General features: G+C 44.7%; 1 protein-coding gene across 6 annotated transcripts in view; it reads right to left on the bottom strand.

Annotated features, from left to right (window-relative positions):
* Positions 1-75: 75 nt before the first annotated feature.
* The window catches only part of LOC106586176 (protein TANC1), a 285,715-nt gene continuing 268,888 nt past the window's right edge, over positions 76-16,902 (bottom strand). For 4 of the 6 annotated variants that reach the window (XM_082968891.1, XM_014173128.3, XM_014173131.3 and 1 more), the window contains 8 exons: positions 8,775-8,908; positions 8,543-8,666; positions 7,912-8,087; positions 7,555-7,687; positions 6,222-6,313; positions 3,999-4,145; positions 3,289-3,389; positions 76-3,181 (listed from right to left, as the gene is read on the bottom strand). In XM_082968891.1, coding sequence (XP_082825017.1) covers positions 1,399-3,181; positions 3,289-3,389; positions 3,999-4,145; positions 6,222-6,313; positions 7,555-7,687; positions 7,912-8,087; positions 8,543-8,666; positions 8,775-8,908 — 2,690 coding nt within the window. In that variant the 3' untranslated portion in view covers positions 76-1,398. Of the gene's footprint in view, positions 3,182-3,284; positions 3,390-3,998; positions 4,146-6,221; positions 6,314-6,343; positions 6,458-7,554; positions 7,688-7,911; positions 8,088-8,542; positions 8,667-8,774; positions 8,909-16,902 lie in introns of those variants that run through there. The other 2 variants (XM_082968893.1, XM_082968894.1) reach the window with 2 other exon arrangements.

The raw sequence follows: 16,902 nt of genomic DNA, 5'->3' as shown, positions 1-16,902 counted from the left end.
TACCGTCTTGGACCAGAGCTATGTCGAACTGTGCCTCTTCTGTTCCCTGCTACAATGACAGCCAGCAGGCCTGAGTGTTTTCTCAGTGGAATTTTATTTCCATATCTTGGGAATGGCAGTAATGTTCTATTAAAGTATGTGATTATGGGTAACACAGCTCACAATACTGGAAACATGGCAACCATTTCAACATACATACATATTAAAATATTATCGATGGCACCACGCTCCCCCAAACCTTTTGTTTATATATTTTTTGAACTCTTTATTATAAATTGAAATTGTGGCATGCACTTAAACCAATATTACTTTGACAGAGCTTATTATTGAAATCGTAAAATGTCTTAGTAGCTGTGCAAAAATAACTATATAAAATATATTTTTTTACAGTGAATCAAGCCATAGACGCTGTAAATAAATTAACATGACAGCAACGACAAGCAGATACAGAGAGGATTTAGTTAACGTTATCGGGCAATTTATAGAATGTACAAACATATAAACAAATACATTTTTCAGAACCTTGAACACAGTTGGAACCAAATTGTGCATAAAATAAACCTCAAAATACAGATAATTTGAACAAGGCAATACACTGACATTGATCTTCACTCAAAAGAAGGAAAAATACATATTTATATTTACACAATGTGAGGATCTACAACATCCTTCTTTGAACACAGGAATACCCATCTCAAACATATCCTTACAGCTCTTCTAAATAGCTCCGTAATTCTGCCATCAGCACCACTGACATAATGAACACAGTTCAAATCCCATTGGATGCGTCCAGAATGGCACCCTATTCCCTATATAGTGCACTACTTCTGACCGGGGTCGACCAAAAGTAGTGCACTACAGTATATAGTGAATAGGGTGCCATTTTGGATGCAAATATTGTCTTATACTTAACACTGAACAATTCAGTAATACCATTATACAGTAATATAATATGTTGTATAAGCACTTTACTTAAAGGCCTATGTAAATGCGTAAAGTGCTGTCACTGCAATGTCTCCAGCTTTGCTGAATGAGAGGGAACATGTCGTCCTGTAACAGAAGCAAACAGCTGTACGCAACAGTAGGAAAGAAATACATCTGTTCTGTTACTGCTTCAATCAAAACGCTCCATGTGGCAGATATTTACAGGGGGAACAAACATAGTTTGCGTACTTCTTTCAAAGTTTAGACTTACATTGTTTTTTATGGGCTGGTAAAAACTTAAGCAATCTCTCCCCTTAGAATTTTTGCAAAGGTGTGTGTGTGTAAAGTGTTTGTGGGTGTGTTGAGTGTGTGCAATGTGCATGTTGTCTGTATGTGCGTGCCTGCGTGTGTATCTCGTTGTTTGTGTATGCACACACATGTGTCTGTGTGTTGAGAGAGGGGAGATAAATATCCCTACACATTTGACTCTATGAACGATCGCTTTGGTTTCATTGAAGCTACGTGAATGGCGGGATTTTCTCGGACTAAGCTTGGCTGCTTGGGCTTACTGTCCACAAAAGTGTGCGACGGCATGGCCAGAGCTGGCTTGGATTCCTTGTAACAGGTGGATGCTTGGCACAACTTCTCTGCAAATTCATTTGAGTGCATTCCATTCTGCAGGCTCCCCATAGCACCCTGAGATGGAGCTTTGAGCTGCTCGTGGTAAGTGCTCCCTATTTTGGCATAAGGTGGCTCACAGTTCACCCCTGCTGCCTGGAGGCCCATGGCAGACATGGTGTGGGACACTAATCCATCAGACAAGTGACTCTGCCAGCTGCGGAGGGCTCCGGTGACGGGCTGTAGGCCTGGGTGGTTCTGGAGCCCTTGGTGTTGTTGCTGCTGCAGTTGTTGCTGCTGCAGTTGTTGCTGCTGCAGTTGTTGCTGCTGCAGTTGTTGCTGCTGCAGTTGTTGCTGCTGCAGTTGTTGCCGCTGCAGTTGTTGCCGCTGCAGCTGTTGCCGCTGCAGTTGTTGTCGCTGCAGTTGTTCTCGCTGCAGTTGTTCCTGCTGCAGTAGTTCCCGCTGCATTTGCTGCTGCTGCTGAAGAAAGCGTGCCTTCTTGTCCATGATGCCCATGAAGGGCCTGGGTTTCCACTCGCTTGTGCCTCCCTGGTTCTGGCCCTGCTTGGCCTTGTCTGTGGTGGTCTTGGTGCGTACGTCAGGGCCCTGCAGCTTGCTGCTCTCCGACAGACTACTGCTGGAGGCCAGGGAGCTGGTGGAGCTGGACACCCTGATGTTGCCGTCTCCCCCCTGGGAGAGTGCCTGGGAGACCCCGTTAACCCCAGACTCCTTCCTCCGCTCCTGGCCTGGCCCTGCAGCATTGAGGGGGTCCTGGAGAGACCCTGAGGTCAGAGCGTCCAGGGAGGACACCGAGTGGGCAGATAGACGGTCCTGGGAGGAGTAGGAGGCCTGGGCAGAGTGCAGGGATTCGCTGTCCCTTTCGCAGTGGTGGCCCATAGCCATGTTCTGGGAGGCAGCAGCCATGGACAGGCGTTGCTCCCCGTAGACGGGCTCATCAGGAGGGGGCGGTAGAGGGCTGATGTCTATGCCCAGACCCCCTGGCTTCAGCATGCTGGACATGTGTCGGCTGGGCAGGGGGCTGGAGGGGGCGTACTGGGACTTGGCCCCTGAGGAGCGGCCTCCTGCCTGCAGGGAGCTCATGTGCTGGTTGGTTTTGACTATCTGGGCCTGCTTGGTGGGCTCTCTGGGCTCCCGGGGAGGGTAGTGGTGGTGACTCAGCCTGCCAGGGCCTGAGGGGCAGGAGGGGGGAGAGCCAGGCCTGGTACTCTGCTGCTGGGTGGTGAGGCTGAGGGTGTCAGGCAGAGTTCTATTGATGGAGTAGATGTTCTGTGGCAAGGGCTCACCTCTCTCTCCTCTCCTGTCTGAGTGTTGAGACTGAAAAGTTCCCTCCCCTTCCATGTCATTCATCCCCAGAGTGTTCTGTCCATCCAGACCTCTGACGGTCATGCTATGCCCCGACACCTCCTCCTCCTCCCCTTCCTCGTGTTTGTGTTCAGAGTCGTGGTTGGCCGGGCCCTGGTTTGACGAGGACGTGGCCCCCTGCGGTTTGCCCTGGGTGGTGCTGCGCTGCATCTGCTTACACTCCTCCTCTACACGGGCAAGCAGCCGCCGGATTTCCCGGTTGTTGGGACACAGCCTGGCTGCTTCGTGCAGGTCAGCCATGGCTGCCGTGAACTGCCTGTGGTGGGATGGAAATAGAGCAAGTTAGGGGGATATTTGAGAAGCGAGGTAAAAAAAAAGCTGGGGGGGTATTTATCCTTATGAGTTTCTGACGAATAGCTTTACCTGCTGCTCCTCTTGGCTCGGGCGCGGGCGTAATAGGCCTCGTACGATTTGGGTTTCAGCTCCAGGGCCTTTGTCGCAAACTCCTCTGCCAAGCCAAAGTCCTGTTGCGAGGGGTAGGGTAGGATCAATATGATTAACCAATGCAAGGAAATAGAAATGCACATTGTCCAGGGGGCCAGCTCTCTCTCTTTCTCTGCATCTATCTCCCTGATTGTTTATGGGAGCAAGCTGACATAATGACTACAAGCATGCTATCGCTTGTGGACTTCTGCACAGATTATAATTTAGTCGGCTCAATCAAACTCACTCAACTGGACAGCTTAATAGCTATAATTTTGGACGGGTAGTAGATAGTATTATTTATTGAATTCAATCTGTTCCTAAGAACATTGTGTTAGTTTATGTCACGTTTCATCGATCATAGGCCTGGAACACGAATTGGCTCGAAATTGTATCATGGGGCTTTTAAAGTGCTGTCTACTACTCCCTAAGTGCAGCCATACTTCTGGTATGTGTATCTTTCAAATATGTTCATAAACACACAGTACAACAACAGTTTCTTAGACTTAAAGATCTTCCAACGTCCACTTCTAGTGTCATACATGGCCTGATCGCATATTGTCTTTTTTAACAGAGACATTTGGGAACCAATGACCCAGTAAATATAGCACTAGAGGAGAAAAGGAGAGGAGGATCGTGGGGAATCTTACGTTGGTTTTCCTGCGACAGCGGGAGAGGTTGAGGTACAGAGACACCCTCAGCTCTTTGAAGGCCTTCAGGTCATCGCCAAACCCTTCCCTGGGGAACTTCCTCAGAGCATACTGGTACCTCTGGGCTGCCTCTTTCATCTTCCCCTTCTGCAGGGAGAGGGAAATGAGGGAGAGAGAGCGGGAGGGAGGGATAGATAGAGGGAGGGATGGAAAGAGAAGGACGGTCGTCAGATACTCCCCCCAACCCAACAGCCGTGCTGCAGCAGCCCACACACTCCCTTCCGTCTCGCTCATCAATCACACACAGGTTCCACCCGAGTGGATTGTCCTTATCTGCCATAAAACTCAATCTGTTAAATGTCACGGATCAATCATGGCTCAGAAGGCGAGTGTGGCACGGCACACACCCATTCATCTCTGCTGCGTCGCATTGAGCTGCTCAAAATATGACAGTCATTATGTTGTTTTCTCTCAAGCAAATTAGTGGCTGAGATGTCCTTTCAGTGGCTAAGATATATACAAACACTCCTTTTGATGGCTGATCAATTCAGTAACATCATCAAGGTATAATTACAGTACTTGCATCAGTCTTTGTTTAGATGGTAGCCCATCATAAAATATGATATATATTCCATTCACTCAGAACACACTTGACTGTACATACACATTATTACATTTACATTACATTTTAGTAGACACTCTTATCCAGAGCGACTTACAGTAGTGAATGCATACATTTCATACATTTTTTTTTTCTTTCTGGTCCCCCATGGGAATCGAACCCACAACCCTGGCGTTGCAAACACCATGCTCTACCAACTGAGCCACATTATACAGTATAATGTCCTTGTTAACCTGTTTGGGATAGGGGGCAGTATTTTCACAGCCGGATAAAAAACGTACCCGATTTAATCTGGTTACTACTCCTGCCCAGAAACTAGAATATGCATATAATTAGTAGATTTGGATAGAAAACACTCTAAAGTTTCTAAAACTGTTTGAATGGTGTCTGTGAGTATAACAGAACTCATATGGCAGGCCAAAACCTGAGAGGATTCCATACAGGAAGTGTCCTGTCTGACAATTTGTTCTCCTTCTAGGGCATCTCTATCAAAAATACAGTATCTCTGCTGTAACGTGACATTTTCTAAGGCTTCCATTGGCTCTCAGAAGGCGCTAGAAAGTGGAATGACGTCTCTGCAGTCTCTGGGCGAAAAACAGCAGGAGTTTTTGTGAGTGGTCAGGCAGGGAACAATGACACTGGAGTGCGCGCGCACGAGACGACTTTTCTTTGTCTATCAATGAATATAACGTCGCCCGGTTGGAATATTATCGGTATTTTACGAGAAAAATAGCATAAAAATGTATTTTAAACAGCGTTTAAAATGCTTCGAAGTACGGTAATGGAATATTTTAACATTTTTTTGTCACGAAATGCGCCCGCGCGTCACCCTTCGGGTAGTGACCTCAACGCACGAACAAAACGGAGCTATTTCAATATAACTATGGATTATTTCGAACCAAAACAACATTTGTTGTTGAAGTAGAAGTCCTGGGAGCGGAACGTCTGTCCCTAACAGGTTTTAAGAACAATAAAGTTCAGACTTAAAGGGATACTTCAGGATTTTGGCAATGAGGCCCTTTATCTACTTCTCCAGTCAGAGGAACTCATAGATACCATTTTTATGTCGCTGTGTCAAGTATGAAGTAAGTTGGAGGTAGTTTCCCGAGCCAATGCTAACTAGTGTTAGCACAATGACTGGAAGCCTATGGGTATCTGCTAGCATGCTAGCAGATACCATAGACTTCCAGTCATTATGCGAACGCTAGTTAGCAATTGCACTAGTTAGCATCTTCCTACAAACTGCACAGTACATGTAGATTTTTTATTTTATTTTATTCAACCTTTATTTAATCAGTTAACAAATTCTTATTTACAATGACGGCTTACCCTGGCCTAACCCGGACGACGCTGGACCAATTGTGCACCACCACATGGGTCTCCCAATCACGGCCGGCTGTGATACAGCCTGGAATTGAACCAGGGTCTGTAGTGATGCCTCTAGCACTGAGATGCAGTGCCTTAGACCGCTGCGCCTCTTGGGAGCCTCATTGCCAAAATATAAAGGGCCTCATTGCCAAAATCCCAAATTATAAATTCATTGCCAAAATCCCAAATTATAATTTTAACAGTATAATGTTGACTTGATCTCTTTTCCATACCTTGTAAAGCAGGTTGCCCTCCTCCATAAGCTTCTGCAGGAGAATGATGAGGATATCAGGCTTGGATGTGGCCATAGCCCAGGCTGCATTCCCTGTTGGTCCACACAGACATAGAGAAAGTAGAGTTACACCACTGTCGCTCCCCAATCCACGGACTATATTCACTAGGAAATTGGTAACAAGGTAAAGTTACCTAAAGATTGTACCTGATCGATCATAAGGCGATGTTCTGTACCCTTAGGGTTACATTGAAGGCAGTCAAGAAGAAGAAAAAAAGGATGAGAGATTGAAGGAAGGAAGGAATCATGTAAAAAGATGAAAGCAGAGGAGAATTTGAAACTGCTACAGCTATAAAATGTGATTTATTCATTTTAGACCTTTCCCAGATTAAAGATGGAATTCACAGTAGGGGAAACAGCGCCACTGTCCGCCATTGTTGTTTTGTTGCCGAAGTTGAGGCACATCGCGCAACGCGGGGGGAAAAAAATGGCAGCATATAGAACAGCAGAATATCGCGCGTGCAATTGATGTCTGAGGGAAGAAAACAGTGTTTGTTTTACAATAACTTATTTGTTGTTGTATTATCTGAAATGAACGTGGCTGTTTCACCATTAAGGATTCCTGCACTGATAATACAAACTGAGTTTGTCTGTGGATATACTGTACCTATAATTGCATTGATATGAATCCTAATGGGGAAAAATTGTGATTTGCTGGTCGTAACAGTCATTGAGATCATAGAGACTGATAGCTTTGTGTGCTAGGAACAGGCTACATTGCTACATTGCTACCAGAGCAAGGAGAGTGGGTTGAAGATATTGGCCATTAGCTAATTCAGGGAGCGGTGCACCTGGCTGGCCTGCACTGCAGATGTAAAATGAGGCAGATAAGCTCCAGGCCAAGATAGCTCAGTGAATGTCATTTAGGTGATAAGTACCATTCTCGAATTAGCCCGCCGGCACACCCCGGGGAGAAAAGAAAGAGAGAGTGAGAGAGAGAGGGGGGGAAGAGAGACAGAAAGAGAGAGAGACACTACACACACTAGGTGAATGCTGGTAGAAATTGGTTCAGTGTCATTGCCTTGAATTTAGCAGTGAGCATCAATGAAACCAGGAGTTTGTCACCTGATTCCATGGATTAGCCTCATCTTATTTAGTAGGAGTACAGACACTCCGCTGGAAGCACAAGTCACTCTCATTACTAACATCTTAAAGCAACCAAAATACCGTCCTGTGGTTGGAATAGACGAAAGTGGACACATTAACCGAATGAACATTATTTGCAGACAGACAGACACGGACCATTTGTATAGTTAGAGTTCTTAGTTTCTTACCCAGTTTAGCCCCCTTCTTCAGCAGGGTCACCACTACCGACGTGTTCCGACACCCGATCGCCCGGTCCAATGGCCTCATGCCACTGTAGTCCACATGCTCTATCACCGCTCCTCTCTCCACCAGGTAATGGACCTACACACCAGGAACAACACAGTCAAACTTCCTTAGTCAGAACACATACTCTTAAACTGTCCCATAGATCTTTGGTAATTCTCAGCAGTGTGCGTCCCATAAGGAGACACAGAGGACTTGTGTTGGGCCTAACTAAGGGGCAGGCCTAGTGAGACAGATTTAGATCGAGCTCAATGACTGTCTCTGTCTGTCCATCCGTCCGTCCATCTCTCTCTACTACTCACGATCGATGCGTCGCCGTAGAAGGCGGCCAGGTCCAGTGGAGTCCGTCCATTCTTGTCCGTGTGGTCTATGACCGCACCCTTCTCCACCAGAAACTGCACAACGTTCTTATGTCCTTTCAAACATGCCCAGCTCAGGGGCGTTAACCCTTCCTTGTCCATCGATGTCAACAACGCACCTGGGAGAGACCGAATATTCAACACCATATTTCTCAAAACCACAGCAAAACATTTGATATAAAACTAAGTGTGATATGTGGTTATAGAAATTTGAATGCTCAAAATTTTTATTTCATTTGACTTTAGAAAAAGAGCAGATGGTTTGCATCCCAAATGGCACCCTATTTCCTTTATAGTGCACTACTTTTGAGAGTCTTATGAGCCCTGGTAAAAAGAAGGGTGCCATTTGGGACACAGACCACAGGAGGTTGGTGGCAGCTTAATTTGGGAGAATGGACTCCTGGTAATGGCTGGAGCGGAATACGTGGAACGGTATCAAATACATCAAACACATGGTTTCCATGTGTTTGATACCATTCCATTTACTCCATTCCAGCCATTATTATGAGCTGTCCTCACCTCCGCAGCTTCCACGGACACAGACGATATCTAGCGTAGCGTCGTGGTAACTCACCCTTTGACAGCAGAAAGTCGGCCGTGCTCAGGTGGCCCTCGCACGCCGCCACCATGAGTAGTGTCCGTCCCTGTTTGTCACTGATGTTCACGTCAGCACCATGCTGCAGCAGCAGCTCTGCAATCTGACACACACACAGATTTACAGTAAACTCTACTTCCTCAGGGTAAATCGTCATGGTTACTTTGATGTGTAATTGTAGTTTGAGGCAAGCATTGTGTGTGTTCCTCACCTGCCAGTGTCCCTGTCTGACAGCACAGAAGAGAGGTGAGACCCCTCTGCGGTTGATCTGCTGCACCATGGCCCCCTGCTCCAGCAGGAAGCCACACACGTCCATCTTCCCCCGGCCCGCCGACACTGTCAGAGCTGAGGAGACCAGAGGAGAGGAGATAGGTAAGGACTAGGGTCAGCAAGGGTGAGACCATACACACACACGACAGGCTATGGTCTGGCTCACGTGAGACAAAGCTTGCTCCCATTCAAGTTGAAAATATACAGCATTTAGTTGTACATTCACTGAGCGCCAACAATTGGACTCAACCACAATATGTATTATTTCCTTCTTGAGAAAAGGGACAAAACAAGTGTCTGAATATGTCAATGGATAATAAGCTGCAATAAAGCTTAATAAACAATACTCTCTGATTGTACATTAATGTGGGAACCTTATCTCTTGGAATCGTGTGCTGGGCCTGGTTAGTCATTCCATGATAAAAATAAACACTGACGCAGGAACTGTGGTCAGGAAGTTTGGACACACACACACACACACACACACACACACACACACACACACACACACACACACACACACACACACACCACACACACACACACACACACACACACACACACACACACACACACACACACACACACACACACACACACACACACAGGAATAGGAGAGCAACAGAGACATACACATACTACAAACACAATGTTTGAATAGCCTATTACTGGTTAAGGCACTCATGTTGTTACATTATGTACTTTATATAGGCCTACCATCGATAACTATGTTATACTGTAGGTACGAATTCAACTGGTTAACTTGTTGCCTTAAGCTGTCTGATAGTAGTGTGCCAAGAGTTTCGAGACTTGAGAAGTGACCTCATCTAATGTCTGCATGATAGCAGGTCGAAAACAACAAAAACAGGGGGGAAAAAATAAACGAGATACCATTAATATGCTGACAGGTTAATTAATAAATCTTTGCCATTTCTGTTTTCATTCAAATTACTGTAGTGTATGTACGTATTCTATTTTAAAGACAGATGCATGCAAGTATGCTCCAACTAATCTAAACGCATAAGATACAGTGACAAACCACGCATTTATGATACAATAGTCAATAGGCTCACCTCCTGCTTTGCATTCAGTTGAGCCATGCCAAAACAGACTAATCCTAGCAGTAGTTCGAAGCCCACATTCAGTGGATGCTACACTTTACTGTGGGCTGTGGTAGATTCAGGCAATCTTGGATGAATGTTGGTATCCAAACAAATAAATCCACAGAGACCACAGAGTGAGGGAGAGAGCGAATAGTGGTGCTTTCTGATTCACCTCAGGAAGATTCAAGACCCAGAGCCCCTGTCTCTGTCTGAGTGACATCATCCACCTGGATGTGAGTGTGAGCGGTGGGTTGTTCCATTATGAGCCTGTCTCAGCTGACCACACCCTCCATCTGATCCACTAGCATATCTCTTCAAAGCAGACATACACCTCCAGACTACTACACAGTACAAATCTCTATGGGGCAGCAACAGCCAAAACAGATTTGAGATCAGCTGGCTCCATGAGTAAAAACTCAAAAGCCCAGAGGATTAAATATTTGATTGTTCTAATGATTGACTCTTTCAGGGTTGCATTCATTTTTTGATCTGTGATTTTAGACACGATTCTGATGTACACTTATCTGGAGTGGGATGTTAAGGGATGACTAACAGTGGTCTCTGTCTGCATACTACTTTCAAACCCTATAGGAGACCCCAGTGGCATTCCTCGCTGATCTTCTAAGTACAATTCAATGCATTTTATGTCTCTCTCTGATCTCACAAACATTACTCTTTACTGCGCCCATTCCCTCCCTCCCTCTTTCCTTCCTTCCCTCCTTCTTTCAGAGCCAGGTATGTTCTGTAATAAGCCACTCAACCTTGTATTTCCTCCTAATCTGCCTCTCCGGCCCACCAACACTGCTGTCGTTAGGGGAGGGGGGACTGTAAATCACAGTCTGATACGCAAACCAAACCTGGAAATAATAGTACACTATGAAAAATCTGGGAAACCAGGCCTTGTATTCATAGCTGACTTTGAAAAGGCTTTTGATAAAGTACAACTGAAATGTATATATAAATGCCTGGAATATTTCAATTTTGGAGAATCTCTTATACAATGGGTTAAAGTTATGTAAAGTAACCCTAGGTGTAAAATAGTAAATAGTGGCTACTTCTTAGAAAGTATTAAACTGTCAAGAGGAGTAAACAAGGTTGTTCACTATCGGCATATCTATTTATTATGGCCATTGAAACGTTAGCTATTAGAATCAGATCCAACAATAATATCAATGTGTTAGAAATCCAAGGCTTAAAAACAAAGGTGTCATTGAACGCTGATGATTCATGTTTTCTTTTAAATCCACAACTTGGAACCCTCCACAGCCTCATAGAGGGTCTAGATACTTGTTCTAACCTCTCTGGATTACAACCGAATGATGATAAGTATACGTGTTGGATCACTTACAAATGTTTGGGGGATTACCGTGTAGTTTACCAATAAAATGGTCTGACGGTGAAGTGGACATACTCTGTATTTATTTGGGTATTTGGGGCGGCAGGTAGCTTAGTGGTTAGAGCGTTGGGCCAGTAATAGAAAGTTAGCAAAAATAGATAAGATCTTGCTACCATGGAAAGGGGAAAAAAATCACTCTGATTAACTCTTTAGTCATATGCCCATTTACCTATTTGCTTATGGCCTTGCCTACACCTAGCAACTTGTTTTTTAAATTAGATGTAAAAAAAATATTCCATTTTATTTGGAACGGCAAGCCAGACAAAATTAAACATGCCTATTTATACACTGCTCAAAAAAATAAAGGGAACACTAAAATAACACATCCTGAATGAATGAAAATTCTTATTAAATACTTTTTTCTTTACATAGTTGAATGTGCTGACAACAGAATCACACAAAAATAATCAATGGAAATCCAATTTATCAACCCATGGAGGTCTGGATTTGGAGTCACACTCAAAATTAAAGTGGAAAACCACACTACAGGCTGATCCAACTTTGATGTAATGTCCTTAAAACAAGTCAAAATGAGGCTCAGTAGTGTGTGTGGCCTCCACGTGCCTGTATGACCTCCCTACAACGCCTGGGCATGCTCCTGATGAGGTGGCGGATGGTCTCCTGAGGGATCTCCTCCCAGACCTGGACTAAAGCATCCGCCAACTCCTGGACAGTCTGTGGTGCAACGTGGCGTTGGTGGATGGAGCGAGACATGATGTCCCAGATGTGCTCAATTGGATTCAGGTCTGGGGAACGGGCGGGCCAGTCCATAGCATCAATGCCTTCCTCTTGCAGGAACTGCTGACACACTCCAGCCACATGAGGTCAAGCATTGTCTTGCATTAGGAGGAACCCAGGGCCAACCGCACCAGCATATGGTCTCACAAGGGGTCTGAGGATCTCATCTCGGTACCTAATGGCAGTCAGGCTACCTCTGGCGAGCTCATGGAGGGCTGTGCGGCCCCCCAAAGAAATGCCACCCTACACCATGACTGACCCACCGCCAAACCGGTCATGCTGGAGGATGTTGCAGGCAGCAGAACGTTCTCCACGGCGTCTCCAGACTCTGTCACGTCTGTCACGTGCTCAGTGTGAACCTGCTTTCATCTGTGAAGAGCACAGGGCGCCAGTGGCGAATTTGCCAATCTTGGTGTTCTCTGGCAAATGCCAAACGTCCTGCACGGTGTTGGGCTGTAAGCACTACCCCCACCTGTGGACGTCGGGCCCTCATACCACCCTCATGGAGTCTGTTTCTGACCGTTTGAGCAGACACATGCACATTTGTGGCCTGCTGGAGGTTATTTTGCAGGGCTCTGGCAGTGCTTCTCCTGCTCCTCCTTGCACAAAGGCGGCGGTAGCGGTCCTGCTGCTGGGTTGTTGCCCTCCTACGGCCTCCTCCACGTCTCCTGATGTACTGGCCTGTCTCCTGGTAGCGCCTCCATGCTCTGGACACTACGCTGACAGACACAGCAAACCTTCTTGCCACAGCTCGAATTGATGTGACATCCTGGATGAGCTGCACTACCTGAGCCACTTGTGTGGGTTGTAGACTCCGTCTCATGCTACCACTAGAGTGAAAGCACCGCCAGCATTCAAAAGTGACCAAAACATCAGCCAGGAAGCATAGGAACTGAGAAGTGGTCTGTGGTTACCACCTGCAGAACCACTCCTTTATTGGGGGTGTCTTGCTAATTGCCTATAATTTCCACCTGTTGTCTATTCCATTTGCACATCAGCATGTGAAATGTATTGTCAATCAGTGTTGCTTCCTAAGTGGACAGTTTCATTTCACAGAAGTGTGATTGACTTGGAGTTACATTGTGTTGTTTAAGTGTTCCCTTTATTTTTTTGAGCAGTGTATATATATATATATATATATATATATATATATATATATATATATATATATATATATATATATATATATATATATATATATATATATATATATATATATATATATATATATATATATATGTGTGTGTGTGATGGATATATATATATATATATATATATAATAATTAATTAGTTGGTTGTAACTTTTGAAAATAACTATATAGGTAATAGGGTGCCATTTGGGACACACAGTCCAGAATACCAGAGAGGCCATGACTTTACAGTGTCCCGTGTCAAGGTGCACAGTTTGTAGACATGCACTAGCAGCTAATAATTTATGAAACAGCTGATTCTGAAGGTTTAGATGGAGACCATTGCAAGGCTAACTGGAGAAGCAGGGTGCCAGCTGTAGCATGACATCTGTATCAGTCGGTCAAGGACACCACAGCGACATACGATATCCATCACATGAAGACCTACATCCTGACTGTGACTGTGGCAGCATGGGAGTTGCAGTCTATTTCTATGTAGGTCTAGATCATTACAAGTTCACTCCACCAGCAAAGAAACTAAAGTATGACATGTCAGCCTGGCATATGTCTTCCCAGCTGTAAATAATTAAACACAACCAAACACTTATAACACAAACAACTAAACACCACATATATTAAACACAGCCTGTGAACGGGGAAGATTCTTGGCATAATTACAGTGGATAATATACGGTACTACACTCGATGTCTCTACTGTATATTTCATAACAATGAGAAGTTGATCTCATCGTTTTACTAAGTAATCTAGAAAATGTCAGGGGTGCCGCTTGACTTGGTCGCTGCATTATTCATTTTTGATATATGTGATATATAATGTAAACAAACCTTCTCTTTTACAGATGGAAAACAACCCCCATTTGCAATTTCCTACAGAAACCATAACCTCAGAATAGCTCTTCTCTTGTAACTTGAGATATATGCCATGTGATCACAAACATTATACCTCACCGTGTCTATATGCCTTTCCCCTTACCTTTTGCACTGCCGCCGACTTATTCACGTATATCAGAAAGCTGTTTTACAAAGAGGGCTAAATTACCTTTTGTCATTCCTAGAAGTAAAACAGTCAGGAGGGAATTTGTTATTTATTTTTTGCCAACACAGAGCCGTGATCCAATCTCTCTCTATCCAAACAAAGTGCAATGGGCCTATTTGCATAAAGATGTTATTTCTTTCACATATGAAATTATATTTCTCAGACAGGTCGTTAACTGAGAGAATTTGTTCAGAGCTGCAGCAATAAATGTCAATTTTCGGGAGGATATTTCACCGGGGGTATTTGTGTCTCACTGAGTTTTCTCCCATATCACCATACAGGCCTCCAGATTGGGTTAATAAACCCTAAATCATAATTAATATGAAGGGGTCTGACTGTGATATTGACTCAGTATTTCTAAGGCCTAAAAGGTTCTGCTGTCTATGCCGTATCCACATAATTTAAGTATTGTTGCTCTTTTCTATAGCTGTGATGGCTCTCCATTGAATTACAACCCAATCCCACCTGTAAAGAGGCATTGAATACAACCATTTGAATCATTCTCCTAAGGGGTCAGGAAAAGTGCAGAGAAGCGTAATTTCTTTATGTTTGCTAAAATACATATATTCAATGAGTTTAAAGCACCACAGTGCACAAAATCATTAATATTTGCATATTTGCTTTGAATGAGCCTAGTGCCAGGTGGGTGAAAAGGGCTTTGAAAATGCGTTCATTAAGTGGCTGAGGTGGGTGTTGGAGCGTGTCGTTGGTGTTGTGCCCGGCGCCATTCGGCCACCTGCAACCTGCTATTGCATTAGCCTATAGGAGTTGAATGGGAGTTGAAAGGACGAACGTGGCTATGATTTAACATCCACTAGGTAAATACATAGAGCTCAGAGGCAAATATTAGATCACAGTTACAGCAGGTGGCACATACCGGATGACTTTGAGAATGAAGGCAAGCATGACTACTATTATTCACAGTAATGGTCATGTCTACAGGAACCAGCCATGGCTTGTGTGTAAATCTGCTCTGTTTAAAGGGACCCATACACATCTGCCTACTACTTATGATAAATTAGTATTTTGTCCTATACCTCTTGCAAATCAAAACGGTATTGCGAATCAAATCTTACTTGTCACATGCTTCGTAAACAACAGAAACAGCGTAAGGAAGCATTTCACTGTTAGTCTACACCTGTTGTTTACGAAGCATGTGTCATATAAAATTTGATTTGCACTACTGTCTAATGAAGTAAAAATAAAGCAGGTCTCTATCCTTCTCTAAAACAAAGTAGGTGGTGGGGGTTGGAACAGAAATGTTGGTATGCAGCAGTGTGATGATGTAACAAAGTACAAAACTTGAAGCAGCAGTTTTTGATTAAAAAATATCTAAGTTTTCGTACAAATCTAAATAACACTGCGGCCCATTTCCCAGCCATAAGAACATGCGGCGCTAAGATGGAAAGCAGCCGTTTCCAGAGATGAAGGCCCATTTCGAATGGAGATATCTTTGTCCCTAGGATGTAGTAAGCCCCAAAGCCCTTCATCACTTTTTGCTACAAAATGTATTTGCAGAAGCAGCACCAGTTGGCAGAAGTAGCACTAAGGAGAATACAGTGAGGGCCTATGGGCCCTGGTCAAAAGTAGTGCACTATATAGGGAATAGGGTGTCACTTGGAACAGAGCTATCCGCTCTCTCCTAGTCCTAATGGGCTGTCCTACATCAGAGCCATCCTCTCTCTCTCTCTCCTACATGAGAGCCATCCTCTCTCTCTCCTAGTCCTAATGGGCTGACATACATCAGAGCCATCATCTTTATCTCCTAGTCCTAATAGGCTGTCCTACATCAGAGCCATCCTCTCTATCTCCTAGTCCTAATGGGCTGTCCTACATCAGAGCCATCCTCTCTCTCTCTCTCCTAGTCCTAATGGGCTGACATACATCAGAGCCATCCTCTCTCTCTCCTAGTCCTAATGGGCTGTCCTACATCAGAGCCATCCTCTCTCTCTCCTAGTCCTAATGGGCTGTCCTACATCAGAGCCATCCTCTCTCTCTCCTAGTCCTAATGGGCTGTCCTACATCAGAGCCATCCTCTCTCTCTCCTAGTCGTAATGGGCTGTCCTACATCAGAGCCATCCTTTCTCTCCTAGTCCTAATGGGCTGTCCTACATCAGAGCCATCCTTTCTCTCCTAGTCCTAATGGGCTGACATACATCAGAGCCATCCTCTCTCTCTCCTAGTCCTAATGGGCTGACATACATCAGAGCCATCCTTTCTCTCTCCTAGTCCTAATGGGCTGACATACATCAGAGCCATCCTTTCTCTCTCCTAGTCCTAATGGGCTGTCCTACATCAGAGCCATCCTCTCTCTCTCCTAGTCCTAATGGGCTGACATACATCAGAGCCATCCTCTCTCTCTCCTAGTCCTAATGGGCTGACCTACATCAGAGCCATCCTTTCTCTCCTAGTCCTAATGGGCTGACATACATCAGAGCCATCCTTTCTCTCCCTAGTCCTAATGGGCTGTCCTACATCAGAGCCATCCTCTCTCTCTCCTAGTCCTAATGGGCTGACATACATCAGAGCCATCCTTTCTCTCCTAGTCCTAATGGGCTGACCTACATCAGAGCCATCCTCTCTCTCTCCTAGTCGTAATGGGCTGACATACATCAGAGCCATCCTTTCTCTCTCCTAGTCCTAAT

Source organism: Salmo salar, chromosome 25, assembly GCF_965601325.2.
Source record: "Salmo salar chromosome 25, fSalSal1, whole genome shotgun sequence".
Lineage (NCBI taxonomy): Eukaryota > Metazoa > Chordata > Actinopteri > Salmoniformes > Salmonidae > Salmo > Salmo salar.
Note: the sequence above shows the minus strand (reverse complement) of the source record. Positions and strands in the feature narration are given on the sequence as shown.